This window comes from Euleptes europaea, chromosome 13 (assembly GCF_029931775.1).
Source record: "Euleptes europaea isolate rEulEur1 chromosome 13, rEulEur1.hap1, whole genome shotgun sequence".
In the NCBI taxonomy this organism is placed as follows: domain Eukaryota; kingdom Metazoa; phylum Chordata; class Lepidosauria; order Squamata; family Sphaerodactylidae; genus Euleptes; species Euleptes europaea.
The window spans coordinates 20,139,621-20,156,620 of record NC_079324.1 but is presented as its reverse complement, the minus strand read 5'-3'; the positions used below and the strand labels follow the sequence as shown (position 1 = coordinate 20,156,620).

General features: G+C 50.9%; 1 protein-coding gene across 1 annotated transcript; it reads right to left on the bottom strand.

Moving 5' to 3' along the window:
- Window positions 1-3,870: 3,870 nt before the first annotated feature.
- SASH3 (SAM and SH3 domain containing 3) lies at window positions 3,871-16,382 on the bottom strand. Its single transcript, XM_056859264.1, has 8 exons — window positions 16,326-16,382; window positions 13,215-13,310; window positions 11,884-12,036; window positions 11,305-11,422; window positions 9,482-9,642; window positions 7,331-7,537; window positions 4,353-4,503; window positions 3,871-4,052 (listed from the first exon to the last, which is right to left on the bottom strand). Exons 1-8 carry the CDS (start codon window positions 16,380-16,382, stop codon window positions 3,871-3,873), a joined length of 1,125 nt encoding a protein of 374 aa, XP_056715242.1.
- Window positions 16,383-17,000: the final 618 nt, after the last annotated feature.

The following is a 17,000-nucleotide window of genomic DNA, read 5'->3' as shown; positions in this document are numbered from 1 at the left end:
GGAACTGCTGGGTTTACCACAGAGTGGGGTCTATGTGACATCATCTTGCCTGCTGCACATGCTGAGAGCCGGGAGCAGGCAGATGCGCATCCAGCAGTGTTCCTCAGCTGTTACGCTGCTCTCCTTCCTGAGTCAAGGGCAGAGACTTCCGCCAACCTCCCCTGTTATTGACCAGATCTCACCAGTGTTGCAACAGTCTTGTTTTGGGGTATATTTTTTAATCTACTATGTCAGATTGCTGCAGGGAGCAGGGTGGTTCCCGGCTGCCTTGAGGCTTCAGTGTGTTCCTGTGATCTCAATGAAGGCTTTGGAATTTGTTTAGAGTATTGTACGTGTGCTTTTTTTGGGGGGGGGGGATACCAGGTTGGACTGCATTGGCTCTATCCATTTGGATTTCCTGCTTTCAATTCATGCTGGGGTTTGTGGTGTAGAGCAGCCTCAATTGAGCATTAACTTCTAGTGCTGCTCTCAAGAAAACAAGGAAAGCTGCTTGACAGAACTGATAGGTTTGGCAGGGCCCTGGCCTTGCTTAAGAGAGCCAGCATGGTGTAGTGGTTAAGAGCGGTGGTTTGGAGCGGCAGACTCTGATCTGAGAACCGGGTTTGATTCCCTACTCCTCCACGTGAGCGGTGGAGGCTAATGTGGTGAACTGGGTTGGTTTCCCTACTCCTACACATAAGGCCAGCTGGGTGACCTAAGGTTAGTCACAGCTCTCTTAGAGCTCTCTCAGCCCCACCTACCTCACAGGGTGTCTGTTGTGGGGAGGGGAAGGGAAGGCAATTGTAAGCCGGTTTGATTCTTCCTTAAGTGGTAGAGAAAGTTGCCGTATAAAAACCAACATTACTACTTCCTTCTTCTAACGTGAGCAAGCGGCCATAATGTGGTCTGTTAGCTGTGTTACATTGTTGGCTTCTCATGCTCCCAGCTGGAATTCTCAAGCCCTGCTTGGAGAACCCCTGGTTTTTCTGCTCTCCAAAGCCGGACTTCTGAGGAGGCCCCTAGACCAGGGGTCAGCAAACTGCGGCTCGAGAGCCGCATGCGGCTCTTTGGCCCCTTGAGTGCGGCTCTCCGAACTTGGTTCGGAGCCCCTGCTCTTGCGCCCGCTCGCGCCAGCAGCCGGGCTGCGGAGCCGGCGCGCCTGAGAGAGAGAGCAGGAGAGTGGGCGCTCTCTCTCCCCCCCCCCCCCCGCCGTGGAGAATGGTCCGGTCCCCCTTTCCCTTGCCCTCAATGGTTGGGAGGCTAAAGCCTCCCCTCTAGCCGTGCGATTGCTGGGCGGGTGGCTGGCGGTTCCTGGCCCGGGCCCGCCCGCCTATCAGCTGTTGGGTGGGGGGCTTCCTTTGGCGGCCCGGCAGCGGCGCTGGGCTGCGCGCCCCGTCTTCTGCAGCGCCGACTCCGTTCCCCCGTCGTCTTCTGGGCCTGCGGGTCCCTGTAAGCTGGGAAGAGGCACACTTTGGAGCCAGCGCAGGGGCTTGTCTGGTAAGTGGAGGGTGGTGGGAAAGCCCCGGGGCGTGGGGTGGGGCCCCTGACCCGGGACACACACAATGCTACAACTCGGGGCCGTCTGCTGAAGCTGGAGGGTGGGAGATTCAAAACTGATAAAAGGAAGTATTTCTTCACACAATGCTTGGTTAAATGGTGGGACTCCCTGCCCCAGGAGGTCGTGATGGCTTCCAACTTGGAGGGCTTTAAGAGGGGAGTGGACCTGTTCATGGAGGAGAGGGCTAGCCATGGCTACTAATCAAAATGGATACTAGTCATGATTCATGCCTATTCTCTCCAGGATCAGAGGAGCAGGCCTATTATATCAGGTGCTATGGAACGTAGGCAGGACAATGATGCTGCACTGGTCTTGCTGGTGGGCTTCCTGGAGGCACCTGGTTGGCCACTGTGGGAACAGATTGCTGGACTTGAAGGGCCTTGGTCTGATCCAGCACGGCCTTTCTTATGTTCTCATGTGTTTACTGCATCTGTGAATCTAGAAGTCTGCTCACATTGTTCACATTAAGTGTTTGTCAGTCATTGTCATGATTTAATTTTATGGATACCTTACTTACTTTTTTCCTTCCTCAGAGGCCATGTCTACCCACTGGCTTTCTTGGCGGTAGACCTGGACTCCGAGGAGGGGAAAAAGTCCCCCTTCAGAGGCCAGGTCCACCAATTGGCTTCTATGGGCCTCTGGAGGCCAGGTCTACTGCCAAGAAAGCCAATGGGTAGACCTGGCCTCCCAATGGGACTCAGCCGGAGGCCAGGTCTACCAATAGGCTTTTATGGCAGTAGACCAGGCCTCCAGTCGAGGACTCCGGACAGGGAGGGGGAAATGGCAGGGACTTACAATTTAATTTTTATCAATAAATAAGATCACTATTAAGTATGACATCAAGTTTTATTCAGTGTACCTATAGTTTAATTAAGACTTAAAACTTTAATTAAAGTTTATTAAGTTAATAAACAGTGTACCTACCTATATAGTTTAAGTTTAAGAAATTTGGCTCTCAAAAGAAATCTCAATCGTTGTACTGTTGATATTTGGCTCTTTTGACTAATGAGTTTGCCAACCCCTGCCCTAGACCAACTGGAGCAGAGGTTGAGGCGATGGGCTACAAGCATGAGTTGTCTTAACATTATGAAGAAGAAGATCTGGTTTTTATACCCTGCTTTTCTCTACCTTTAAGGAGTATCAAAGCGGCTTACAATTACCTTCCCTTCCCCTCCCCACAACAGACACCTATGACCTTGGGCAGTTCATGGGAGGGAGGGCATCTTGGCCATCTTTTAGGCATGGATTAGGGGTCACTGGGTGTGTGTGGGGGAGGCAGTTGTGAGTTTCCTGCATTGTGCAGGGGGTTAGACTAGATGACCCTGGTGGTCCCTTCCAACTTATGATTCTATTCTATGAGGTAGGTGGGGCTGAGAGAGATCGGAGTGACCGGTGACTAGCCCAAGTTCACCCAGAAGGCTTCATGTGGAGGAGTGGGGAAACCAACCCTGTTCACCAGATTAGAGTCCACCGTTCTTAACCACTACACCAAGCTGGCTGTTAAGAAGTCATCATGCCTTGTTTCTCTAGAGCCTTGCTCTTCCCAAAAGGTGTCATGATTTGAGCTTAAGATGTGAAGTGAATGCTTTGCTAGGCAGCAAGATGTGTTTTATTGAGAGTCCTGGGCCACAGACGGAATCATGGTCATCAGAGTCAAGCTGCTCTTGCAGTACAACCCTGTGAAGGTACAGTCTACTCCATCCCAGCGATACTCTGGGAGTCGTACCTGCCTGGCAGTGACCCTTACTTTGCCCTACTACTGCTAGCATCCAGGTGTTTATTAACAAGTCTGATATGGTCAAAGACAAAAGAAGCAAAATATCCATCCTCTTCTCTTTTCCACAGTCAGGGCTGGCTGCTGCTGCTGCTTTCAACCCAGGGGCCGTCTTTCCAAGCGAGGGGGAAGGGGTGGAGCCGCAGAGGTTGCATCCAGAAGTTCCTTCTGTGATGAGCGTGGCTCTGGAGTGCCTGCTGCTCCTCCGTGGATTGAAGCTGCAGCCACCACTACCCCACAAGGGGGAAAGTCAGGAGATATTTTTCAAATCAAGAAGGGGTACGTGAAGACAGTGTTGGCCCTCTTTGATTCAATCGCACATTATTCAGTAGCCCCCTTATCACTTTCTGGGTTGCAGGTAGCTTACGTCCATAGCTTGCAAAAATGTGTGAAGCACAGCCTGTTTAAATGGGGGAGGGAACCCCACTCCAGGGCGGGGCCTGGTGGCAGGAATGTCTGGCTAGAGGGTTTTGCTTGTCCAAAGAGGAAGGTTGTGATTTGTTCTTGCAGTGGAACTTCTGGCTTCAAGGCGCAGGGGGGCCTGAGGGAGGGGCTTCTCTCAGGATGACCCGGCCAACGAGAGAGGCCGCAGTCCTTCCTGTAACTTGGAGTCCTCCTGCATGCTGTCCAGTGTCTCCGCCCCTTCAAAACAACCGGAATCCCAAGGGATGTCCCCCTTTGGCTCTTCTGGCGCCAGTTGAGGCTCTGAGTTCCCTCCCTCTTCTTCAGCGTCACTGCTGGCTGTGGCGGGGAGAGAAATTACAGAAAAGAGTGAATGTTCTCGGAGCTGTAGCTGGTAGGGATGGCAGGTGCTAGTCTGGATTGGGTAGCTATCTTATACGCTTCCTCCCCACAGTTGTCAGCCTGCCCTGGCCTAAGAAGCCGTGGCTTACAGCCACTGTGAAGGAGGGCAGATCCCTGCTGCTTTTGCTGCATGCCGCCAGCCGGAGCTGCCCGCCACACCCTCTCCTTAAGCGATTAGTCCTTGTAGCACGGGGAGCCCTACAGTCAGAGAGAGAACCGAGCTCTGGGGATGCTTACTATCATAATCGAGCAGCAGGTCTGCTGCCGTAAGTAGTTTGGCGCGGTGCTGGGGGTCGGTGATGTTCAGCTCATTTAGGTCAGTCTCCTGCAACTCCTTGAAGTCCTCCAGGGTCTGGTAGCCATTCAACAGCAATGTGGAGGCATGCTCCTGGGGAAGGGAGGGGAGAGACCCGCACACGTGTTATTGGACCTCAGAACTGCAGTTGTCGCTGCTGTTACCACCCCATCCTTACTGAGCTTGGGGAGAATCTTGACCATGTAAAAAGCCTGCCTAGAAGGCTTTAAATGCTACACTAGGGTTGCTTTTGCATGGGTATGATTTCCCATTTTGCTCTGATTGCTGCTGTGAATGTAAAGGCAATGGATCCATAGGTAGGGTTGCCAGGTCCCTCTTCGTAACTGGTGGGAGGTTTTTGGGGTGGAGCCTGAGGAAGGCTGGGTTTGGAGGGGGGAGGGACTTCAATGCTATAGAGTCCAATTGCCAAAGCAGACATTTTCTCCAGGTGAACTGATTTCTATCGGCTGGAGATCAGTTGAATTAGCAGGAGATTTCCTGCTACTACCTGGAGGTTGGCAACCCTATCTATAGGGCTTTCCTCTGTGCTCTTCTTGTGCCTGCCATTCTCTTCCCTCCCCTCAAAAAAACCTCCTGGTGTGCTTTTTGCCTCTTTTAAAAAATGGTAGTTAGAATATCATGATAGTATTGCGGTGTTAGGACACGTAGCAGTACATTTACTGGAGGATGGCAGTTAACAACTGGAGATGGTACTGAATGAGTGTGAGGAGGCACAGCAATTCACACATTCCTTTTCACTACTTTCCCAAACCCATTTTAGGTTTGATCTTTACAGGAAAGGCAGTACCAAAACAGGTTAGAGAAACTGCAGGCAGAGCTGGGGAAAACCCGGCAAGCAGATGGCTCCAGGATGGTTTCGTGTCGCAACCTGATTGAAAACCGCGGCAGGGGAGGGAGTTCCATGCAGAAGCAAGCTAAGTAGAAATGGTGGGGCTATGCGTGTGCCTGTTGTAAGTTAAGGGGAGGTGAGAGCGATGCAGCAGAGGGCAGGCTGAAGAACCCAGTCCTGCCAGTTTTTCAAGGTTTTCCAGCTGTTGGGCCGAGGGGACTCAGTCAGTGAGTTTGTGCGCCCTCTAAAGACCCAAAGGGGAACTCCTGTTTATACAGAAATGGAGAGTTTCTGAACTAGGCACTTAATGGAGAACATAAAAGCCAGTCGTAGGAAAAGAGTAGGAGTTCAGTAGCACCTTAAAGACTAACATTATTTCTGGCAGGGTATGAGCTTTCCTGAGCCACAGCTCACTTCTTCTGATACAGCTAGAATGTGATTCCAACTATCCTTAAGTAGAGACAATGGCAATGTAAATGTAAAAAGCAAGTAAATGACATTAGCAGGCGTGATTAGATTAGGTGTGATATGCAGAGGGGTAGTCTTGAGTCTTAAAGGGGAACAATGTGATGAGATTTAGAATATTGTTTCCAGAGCCTCTCTGAAGAAGGCGTTGCTGCTTATGAATTGCAAAGCAGCTACAACAGTGTACTCACACTTCCTCTTTCTGCCATGCTCAGAAAGGAACCTTCCACACGTCAGCAATGACTGGAGCTCACATGTGCTCTACGGGGCACTGCTCAAGTTCCCTTTTTGCAGATTACAAGGAAGGCAAAATATAGTGCACACACTGTAAAATACGATGGGCTACTGGTCTCTTCCCATAACACTGGGGATGCCCAATTAAGTTGATGGCGAATAGCTTTGGGATGGAGAAAAGGAGGTACTTTACTCAACAATTAATTGCAGAATTTGCTGCCAGTGGATGTAGTCAGGACCAGACGCACAGATGGGTTTTAAAACGGGATTGGACATATTCATGGAGAGTAGATCCGTCAGTGGCTGATCAACCAGGGGGATTAAACAGAGGCTGCAAACCTCTGAATCCCAGTGTTAGGGGGCAGCATGAGGGGAAGGCAGCAATGTCCTTTTCATGGAGTTACAGTGCAAACTTTGCTCTCATATAGATCCTAGCAACACCATCACTGGGCCCATCAATGTCAGCCATACTATCTCAGGTTCATACTCCTGCTCATCTTCTAATGTGATTTATGCCATCACATGCCAGCAATGCCCTGCCACCCTCTCCACTGCATAAACAGGCCAGTTCTTGCAACAAAGTTTAAAGGGACATAAGTCCCCTTGACATTAGAAACCACAACATTCAAAAACCAGTAGGGAGACATTTTAACCTTCCAGGACATTCAGTTGCTGATTTAAAAGTAGCAGTTCTCTTTCAAAGGGAGGAAGAGAGACTGCTGAGTTACAAGGAATAATGAAGCTCAAGACAGTGCATTCTTCTGGATTGAATAGAGACCTGGGATTCATGTTTCATTACCAATGCTGATTTCTCCATGCCTACTACCCCTCTGCCCTGACCTGGATGGCCCAGGCTAGCCTGATCTCGTCAGATCTCAGAAGCTAAGCAGGGTCAGCCCTGGTTAGTATTTGGATGGAAGACCACCAAAGAATACCAGGGTTGCTGTGCAGAGGAAGGCACTGGCAAACCACCTCTGTTAGTCTCTTGCCATGAAAACCACAAAAAGGGGTTGCCATAAGTCGGCTGCGACTTGAAGGCACTTTACACACACACACTACCCCTCTTGCATATCACACCTAATCCAATCCTGCCTGCTAATATCATTTACCTGCTATTGATATTTACATGCTATTGCCATTGGGTGTTTGAAGTCACTCTTTTCTACTTAAGGATAAGTGGACTCACATTCTAGCTGTACCTGAAGAAGTGAGCTGTGACTCACGAAAGCTCGTACCCCACCAGAAATTTTGTTAGTCTTTAAGGTGCTACTGGACTCTTGCTCTTTTCTACTGCTTGAGTCACAGTGGCAGCCTCACTGGATTTGTGTGCTCATAAACACGTGTCTCAGACGAGTGAGGCAATCCTCTCACCTGCAGGTTCATGCGCTCCAACAGTTCCTCCAGGGTCTTGGGTTTAGGCCTCTTGCTTCTGCTTCGTGAATAGCTCCTCAGAACCGGCACGGGATCATCCGGGATCACATCCACGTAAATGAACTTGAAAGAGCCCATCTTGTTGTTCAGGAGGCCCGTCCATGTGCCTACGGGGGGCTTGGCAATGATGCGGATGACATCCCCTTTCTACGCAAAATGAAAAGCAACACCTTTCAATAGCATCCCCTCTGCTCTGCCTCGCACTCAAGTCCTTTTGGACACAGTGAGGCTTAGGGTTGCCAACCTCCAGGTACTCGCTGGAGATCTGCTATTACAACTGATCTCCAGCTGATGGAGATCAGTTCCCCTGGAGAAAATGGCCACTTTGGCAATTGGACTCTATGGCATTGAAGTCCCTCCCCTCCCAAACTCCGCCCTCCTCAGGCTTTGCCCCAAAAATCTCCCGCCAATGGCGAAGAGGGACCTGCCAACCCTACTAAGGAGAGGCTGGGTCGGTTTTTTAATAGATTATCTCCCTCCGCTCTAGGGTTGCCAGGTCCCTCTCCGCCACTAGCGGGAGGTTTTTTAGGCGGAGACTGAGGAGGGAGGGGTTGGGGGGGAGGGACTTCAGTGCCACAGAGTCCAATTGCCAAAGCGACCATTTTCTCCAGGTGATCTGATCTCTATCGGCTGGAGATCAGTTGTAATAGCAGGAGATCTCCAGCTAGTACCTGGAGGGTAGGCAACCCTACGCTCTTCCTTGCAGTCAACTCCGTATTGGTACAGTGAGACTAAGGAAAGTCTGAGCTGGGTGTTTATTAGCTTCTCCCTGATGTTCTAGGCAGCCCAGTTGTGACCTGCAGGCATTTCATGTTCTGGACAGGGTAGGGCAGGGCCAAAAGGCTGGAGAGGAGGGGCCGGCTTGCTCCCTCCCCTGCTTGTTAGGACTCCGAATCATGGAGCAGGCAAACATTCCCATGCCTAAGTAATAACAGGCAGGCTTCTCCAGCAGCTCTAGCAGAAGTCAGCTGCCTGTATGAACCGAAGCCACAAAGCTGGATCCAGTCCCTCCTGCTCTTGGGCAGTCAGGAAAGCAGGGCTACGCAAATATTGGAAGGAACAATGGTGACCCGCAAAGAGCATGGGCAATTAAAAAAATTGGAAACAGCAGGGCTTCTAAGCCATTGTGCTGGAGGGATGGCATGGGGGGGGGGCACCCAGAGAGCTTAACAAAGGGACGTTGTTACTGCCCTGGGTAGCGGAGTCTACTGGGCCCAGCAAGCCAGGGGATGTCTTGAGGGCATCATTATTAAAAGGGGTGGAGGAAGAAAATAAGAGCTGAGCTAAGTTACCCCCTTCCTCCCCGGCAGCAGTTAAATCTTCAAATAGAATTATTGCGGATGACAGTGCTGTTGGGGAGGGGGTGAAGCGGAACTAAATTGCATGTCTTGGGGGGGGGGGCTTGGGTTTACTTGCTTTAGTCCCCCCGTCTTTGAGCAAGAGAATCAACATGTTTCAGCCTCTGGGTGCTGGCAGTCCCCGCAGGAGGACTCCTTGTCCTTAAGAAATGCTAATGAATATTTCGGTTTTAAAGAGATCACAATGTTTGAAAGAGTCGGACCCCTGGCGGCCAGTAGTAGAAATGCAAGGCAGTTAAGGGGAGAAATAATAGAGGTCTATAAAATTACGCATGGTATGGAGAGAGTGGACAGGGAGAAGCTTTTCTCCCTCTCTCATAATATCAGAATGCGGGGTCATCTGCTGAAAGCTGGAGGGTGACAGATTCAAAACATGTAAAAGGAAGTATTTCTTCACAGAACGCATTGTGAAATTGTGGAACTCCCTGCCCCAGGATGTGGTGATGGCTGCCAACTTGGAAGGCTTTAAGAGTGGAGCGGACACGTTCATGGAGAAAAGGGCTATCCATGACTACTAGTCAAAATGAATCCTAGTCATGATGCATATCTATTTTCTCCAGTATCAGAGGAGCATGCCTTTTATACTAGGTGTTGTGGAAAACAGGCAGGATGTTGCTGCTGCAGTAGTTTGTGGCTTCCGGTTGGCCGCTGTGTGAACAGACGGCTGAACTTGATGGGCCTTGGTCTGATCCAGCATGGCTTTTCTTGTGTTCAAGACAGGACAGTTACCCACCTGAAGTTTCAGCGAGTCTTTGTCGTAGGGGCTGGGGATAAAGTCCGTGTGAACTCTGGCTTTGCCACAGAAAGGGCCGCTGTATGGTGTGGGGCTGTCCTCTTCCGTCTTCTTCCTGCTGCTGCTGTTTCCCATCAGTTTGGGGTCAAACAATTCGCTGCCTACTAGAAGAGGAGAAGGAGGACTGCTCAAGCCAGGAAAAAGAAAGCAGGGTAGGGTGGGTGGGCATGGTTCAGGCTCCTGCCTTGTAACAGATTGTGTGAAGGGGAGATGGAATAGATAGTAACAGTCTCCATTCCTTCCTCTTGCTTTTTTTGCCTAGGGCAAGAGCCCCCTTACCCCCACTGAGATCTCACCAGATATCAACACACACACCCCATATTTTCAAGTCTGCATCTTTAAAGGCAAAAACATCGTCCTCTTTTTATAAAAGGAAAATGGCTTTCTCCCTGATGCCGTTCACGCTACTGAATTAATTGCTTGCTGGGGACAAACACAGGCTGCACATGTTCTCGCACTGAAACGGTCACGCCTGCTATCCCGCTGGAGGGATCCACCTGCCAGTCCTCAGACTCATGACCGCGAAAGAAGGCAAAAAGGATCGCGTGTCTGGATCAGAGGTGCGCTGTGCGAGCAGATAGCCAGCTGCGCAAGGAGGTACTAAGAAGCGACGTGTAATATAGTCACACATCACAGCGAAAGAAAGGGAGGGGGAAATCCCCTGCCGTTTCTCCATTCAATCTGACCAAATCAGAGAAACCTCTCCAACGAGGCGTGCAAAATCTACCTTTTTGCTCGTGGCCTGTACTCCTGCCCTTTGAGGGCTTCCCCCTCCAAAGAACTGGGATCTTCAGCGCAAAAGCCAAAAGGAGGGACAGGAGATCTCTGCTGGAGCCTTCCTGTCGTTCAATAGAGCAGGGGCCCTGCAGCCACTGACCCTGCATGTTCTGGAAGCAAAGCAGGCTGCAGGGCAATGTGTGGGGGGAGGGGAGTGAGGCAGGGAAGACATGATTTGTCTAGCAAGGCTGAGCTGACCCGCCCAGAGGCAGGTCCCAGCAGCAGAGGACAGGCGAAGGCGGCTCTTGCTCCTACCAGCAAGAAGCGGAGCCTGGGGAAGCCTTCTGCCTCAAAATGCATGTTTGACGCTCATAGAGGTGGATGAACACATGAAGCTGCCTGATACTGAATCAGACCCTTGGCCCATCAAAGTCAGTGTTGTCTACTCAGACCAGCAGCGGCTCTCCAGGGTCTCAGGCAGGGGTCTTTCACATCACCTACCTGCCTAGCCCCTTTAACTGGCGATGCCGGAGATTGAACCTGGGACCTTCTGCATGCCAAGCACTGAGAGTAGGGGCTGTTTGGCTCCAGAGAAGTCTGGGTGGGGCAAAATAGGGTAAACCCACAACACACAAATATGGGCATTTGTTTCTGTGCTCCAAATTCTCTCTTCCAGAAAGGCCCTCTAATATTGAACAAAGAGGTCTGGTTCTCGCAGTGTTCTGATAAAACTGTGTCTAACCTGGACCACTTTAGTCTGCAGGTAAGCGGCTCACGTGATGAAACGCTCCTCCGTACAAAAAAATGCCTTGCTCACAGAAAGCTGGCATGTCACACCTGCTTGAATTCTTTCCCCTGGCACGCTTGCATTCCCATGTGCTGTACTTTTTAAAAAAGTATGCGATCCCCTCTGACACACAAACACCCCTAGTCTGAAGTAGCATAACCTCAGAAGCCAGCTCTATATACCTTTTATGCTGGGTTGGGAACAACTGTGCCATTTCTTACCATCCTTGAACCGAATTTTTGGGCCCTGCCCCACTCACCGCTCAGGCTCCGAGGACTGCTGGGGGAGTGAAGCTCTGTTGGTTCCGGGAAGACGAGGGCTTCTTTCTCCATAGGACTGTTCAGGAGAGACGCAGCTGTCTCCTCCTCAGCCTCCCCCTGGAAAAGGGTGACATTCCTACCATTCAAGCCCCTTTACTCAAAAGCAGAGAACTCAGGCTGGGCGGCTTGTCCTGACGTTCAGGAGCCATTCCTGACCTCCCACGGCATCACAGCTGGCTTCCTCCTTGCAAAGTCCGGAGGACACACTTTTATCCCAGAAATTGCCTCAATTGCTTTATTTTTCAAATGCAGCCTAGCACTGAAGCAGTTTTCCAGGACAAAGCCAATGATTCTTCCCAACCTTTCCCAGAAGCACTAGGGAGGAGGGGACTGAACCTACGACCTTGGCAAAGTTATGGCTTCCCCTGAGCTCCTCAAGGCATCGTTTCCCACAGCCTGTATTTAAGGACTGGTGGCCTGGCGCCAGCTGTCTTTGGAGACCCTGGTGTTTGTGGTGCTTTACAAGACAGGCCACAGCTGGCCAGAGGATTTTCCCCCAGCTGAGCTTCACCGCTCACCTGTTCAGCCAGGGCTTTGGCCGCTGCCTTGCCAGTCTTCCGGTTCATGGTGCGGGAGATGGCAGCTTTCCACCTCCTGCCCAGCTTCAAGCTGCTGCTTCGCCCGGTGTCATCTGGACTGGGCAGAGCGTTTGTAGGGCTGCCTTCTGAGATCTGAGCAGAGAGGCAATTGGTTTAGGAGTAGCCAGGTTTGTGGCAAAGGGGGGGGGGCCTTGCTTATTCAGGGAGGGTAGTGGGAGATTAATGCTAGGTCTAATTGGTCCTTTCCTGGCCTGGACCCTTCCATATAGATATCCGACATCAAATGAAGGCAGCTGCCATTCTGACCAGCTGTGGGATTTCAGTGGGTAGCCATGTTAGTCTGTCGGTAGCAGTAGAAAAGAGCAAGAGTCCAGTAGCACCTTAAAGAGTAACAAAATTTCTGGCAGGGTATTATTACAAGTAATAATGAAGCTCAAGACCATGCATTCTCCTGGACTGAAAAGGGACCTGGGATTCCTGTCTCGTTACCAATGCTGATTTCTCCACACCTACTACCCCTCTGCATACCACACTTGATCCAATCATGCCTACTAATGTTGTTTGCCTGGTATTGACATATACACGCTGTTGCCATTGGGTGTATGAATTCACTCTTCTCTACTTAAGGATAGATGGATTCACATTCTAGCTATATCTGAGGAAGTGAGCTGTTACTCATGAAAGTTCATACCCTGCAGAAATTTTGTTAGTCTTTAAGGTACGACTAGACTCTCTTTTCCACTGGGGTTTCAGAAAGATGTAGGTCAGGCCATGGCCCCCTTGATGGAGCATGTATGCACCAGAGAATGGAGAACAGATATTGTTTTGGTTCAGGGTGCCGATCAGCGAAGAGGGATAATTGGAACCAACCGCCATCGCTTGGTCTGCAGACTATTCAAATGACAGCATCTAGGTGTATAGGGAGAAGTACACAAGAGGAAGGAGTGACAAAAGCCCTGAGTTAAAAAAGCAAGAAGCTAGCCGTGGGATCATGTGGTGGATGCTAGGGAGAAGCAGTCAAGCAAGAGATGGGTGGCTGAGCTCGCCAAGGCTGGGTAGAGCTGGATATTAGGGGGGTGGGAATTTATTGCTGGATATTAGGGAAAAAATTTTTTACAGTAAGAGTTGTTCGACAGTGGAATCAGCTACCTAGAGAGGTGGTGAACTCCCTCTCACTGGCAGTCTAAGCAGAGGCTGGACAAGCACTTGTCAGGGATGCTCTAGGCTGATCCTGCATTGAGCAGGGGGTTGGGCTAGATGGCCTGTATGGCTCCTTCCAACTCTATGATTCTATGAGCTGGGAGACTCACCTCCTCCTCCAGGCTGAACTCCTTCTCGCTAGTAATGGGCGAGCTCGGCTTGGTCTTGGCAAAGTCCTTGAAACTGCTGGACCGCTGCAGACAGAGCTGGGCAGAAGGAGCAAGAGATCGATGGGTAAGTAGGAAAGAATGAGGCCACCCAGAGGTCATTGCAAAGGATGAATGGATTAAGCAGCCTGCTTCCATCTTGCCTACTTTGGTTCTTTACAGTGTCAGGCAGAGGAAGGTCCTTTAAGTGGAGATGCCAGGGGTGGAACATGGGACCCCTATAGGTGTGTACAAAGCAGGGCACACTGTGAGCCAGAGTACCCCTTCTCCTCTTGAGGGATGGGTTAAAAAGTAGGCTAGGATTGACCAGAACCAGGACAAACTAAAACAGGAGTCCAAGGGGCACCTTAAAGGACAACCACCTTTTCTCCACCATGGACGTCCATGACTCCGAGTTCATATCTTCAGAATGTGACGCATGTCTCATTTATTAACTGGAAAAATGGCCTCTCTAAAGAACCATGAGTTGGTGCAGCGAGGGAGCAAATGCCTCCCTGATCCTGCTGTTCATGAGGCCAACATTCCAGATACATTTGGACAGAGCCAAAGGGGGGGGATATTTCCTTCCTGCGTAATGTAGTCAGCATTGTGACTCCCCATGTATTTTGCCAATGGAAATTATTTTGGAAAGGAGCATCTGTATCCCAGCTATATCCACTGATATGCCTGGTCCCAAGAAAGTCCTCTGCTGTCACACGAACACATGAAGCTGCCTTCTACTGAATCAGACCCTTGGTCCATCAAAGTCAGTATTGTCTACTCAGATTGGCAGCGGCTCTCCAGGGTCTCAGGCAGAGGTCTTTCACATCACCTAGTCCCTTTAACTGGGGATGCCAGGGATTGAACCTAGGACCTTCTGCAGGCCAAGCAGATGCTCTACCACTGAGCCACAGCCCCTCCCCAACTGATGTCAGAATTCTGATGTCAGAATCATCTTGGGCCGGCCCCAATAGTTTCTTTCTCTACCAGCACAAACTCCCTATGACCATGTTTAAGACCTGCTTTAGATAGGGTTGCCAAACTCTAGGTTCTGGCTGGAGACCTCCTGCTATTACAACTGATCTCCAGCCGAGAGATCAGTTCACCTAGAGAAAATGACCGCTTTGGCAATTGGACTCTATGGCATTGAAGTCCCTCCCCTCCCAAACCCCGCCCTCCTCAGGCTCTGCTCCAAAAACCTCCCGCCGGTGGTGAAAAGGGACTTGGCAACCCTAGCGTTAGAGCTCTTGGTACGGCCTGCTGTCAGAGAGAGGCTACTGGGCGATAGAAGGATCGCTGATCTAAGTCAACCTGGCCGTTTCCCCACATCCTTGGGCCCCACACTTTTTTCTGTGGCTCAGGCCCTTCTTTTCTAAAGTTGCTGAAAGTTGACAATCAGCAGTAAGCAGAGGAAGTGGCTAAGCGCCTGCACCCCTTAACACTCAAACACCTGGGAGTGCAGCAAACGTGGGGGAAGTTTCTGGGCTGGTGGTTTATTTTCACTCACTTCACAACAGAGGAACTGCAGACGCCATCAAGCTTACGTGCATTCAGGGTCTGAAAATGCAAATGTCAGCTAACCAGAATGCACACTTCAATGCATTCAGCAAAGGGGGGGGAGGTTTGCAGCAACCCCCCCCCCCCGATTTGAAATGCCAAGACTAGATGGCTCTCCGTTTACTCCAGTGCAAAAGCTGATTGTTGCAATGACCCGGCACGAACTGGGCATGCCCTCTTCCTTGGAAGAAGGTGAACCACAGACCAGCACGCCCAGCCGTGCACTCATCTATCGCGCCGGTCGTACTTCTGCAAGCTGGTTTCAACTGTGCCAGGGTACGGCCCAGATCGCTACAAAAACCCTACGAAGCCGATTTGACCACGACCCTGTAGCAGGACACTCAAAACGAAAGCGGGAGCGGGGCACAATGGCCATCGTTCTCCGGAAAGCTGTTTGCCCGTGCTCAGCCGAAGGGGTTTAACGCAGCGTGAGATCTGCCAGGCAGCAGCCTGTTTCATCAGAGGCAGAGGCAGTGGCCTGAGATGATGCTAGGTGGATGCGGCTGACAAAATAAACAGTTGCCTAGCAAAGCAAAGCTCTCTGTAAGCCAGTTAACTCTTGAAAGGGTGCCATTCCTTGGGAGTTTTGCACTGTGATTTTGTGGACCTCAGAGTGTGTTTGAAAGAGGAGGAAGCAAGGATGTGGAGGGAGAGAGCAGCTAACCTCCAACAAGAAATCCCACCACTGGGGAACACATGAACACATGAAGCTGCCTTTTACTGAATCAGACCCTTGGCCCATCCAAGTCAGTATTGTCTACTCAGACTGACAGCGACTCTCCCGGGTCTCGGGCAGAGGTCTTTCACATCACCTACTTGCCTAGTCCCTTTAACTGGACATGCCAGGGACTGAACCTGGGACCTTCTGCATGCCAAGCAGATGCTCTACCGCTGAGCCACAGGGAAAACAGACAAAATGGAATGTTGACGTGTCTGGTTTCTAGAGTAGGACCATGGGGCTCCCACCTTTACTCCCTGTTTCCGTGCTGTGGTCCTGAGATACAGGGAGAGCTGGCCCCATTCTCCCCACCCCCCGCAACAGAGTCACAACTGGTGCCATTTCCCATGATGAGATGTGGCAGTAGGATTGGGGAAGGATTTCCCTGTTGAAATAGTCTGTCATACCATTGAAGAAACAAGGCCGTTGCTGAGGCAACCCCCTCTTCTCTCCCTTGCAAAACGGGAGCTGTTCTTACAGCAAACGGATCCTAGAAATCAAGCTGGCAACCCCAATCCACGCAGCTGTTTAAATTGGGGCCACTAGGTCAGGATATTTCACTGCCCTCTGCAGCTGTATGGCACCGCAAGAGAGGCACAAATGCACCTCTCGGCTTTCACATTGCCATGCTGGCAAAGAATATTATGGCCCCAAGAGAGACCCCCTGGCCTGCTTGTGCTGTTGGGCCAGCCCTGACAGGCCACGCGCAGGTTAGTGATGCTCAGGTGCCATGGCCACCTTTGCAGAGACGTAATGGTCTTGGGAGGGTGGGGGATGTTCTCTGTGCCTCCCACACTCACCTTCCTCTTTTGGGTTGGGTCCTTCTCGCTGGCGTTGGACGGCTTGCGGCGCAACATGATGGTCTGTCCAGAGGGAGTCAGCCAGCAGGCTAGGCGAAGCAGCACCAGAGATTGAAGGTGAGCACACACACACACACCCCTGCTGTCACACACCAAACCTCAGAGGCCAGGAAATGCACAGGAAACCGGCGCGTCACAAGGGCTGCTTTCCCAGCAAGCAAGCCTCAAGCTGCAGAAGATGGGCTTAGCCCCACGCTCGCACAGGAAGGAAGTGGCAACGTTGTGTTGATGAGGACTTCTGAGAGCCTGCTAGGGGGCCAGAAGAACAGGGGCCTCCAGGGGATTCAAGGGTGGGGGGGCCTCCTGCCTTGGTGGGGACGGGTCTGGGGAGAGGAGGGTCAGGGCCCATGCTGGGGGCAGGGGGAAAGAGATCTAACACCTTGTGTATATATACTAATTGTAGCTCTGAAGACACAGATTGGAAGCCTTTCCCGAAGAAGGAAGGAGCTCTGTTAAACAGTTTCAGCAAAATAGACACCCGTGGAAGTAAGATCTGATTTGGTTTTGAAAACGTATCTATATATGTAAATTTAATAGTTGGGGGAAATTTGCATTTTAAAATTTCCAGATAAAATTTCAGGATTTTCAGAATGCGCTCCAAGAAACCCAGTGAAA

Coding starts and splice junctions, on each gene's coding strand:
- SASH3 (XM_056859264.1), bottom strand. CDS start 16,382: ATGTTGCGCCGCAAGCCGTCCAACGCCAGCGAGAAGGACCCAACCCAA. Junction 13,311..16,325: donor ACCCAACCCAAAAGAGGAAG/GTGAGTGTGGGA, acceptor CCTTCTGCCCAG/CTCTGTCTGCAGCGGTCCAG. Junction 11,423..11,883: donor CCAAAGCCCTGGCTGAACAG/GTGAGCGGTGAA, acceptor ACCCTTTTCCAG/GGGGAGGCTGAGGAGGAGAC.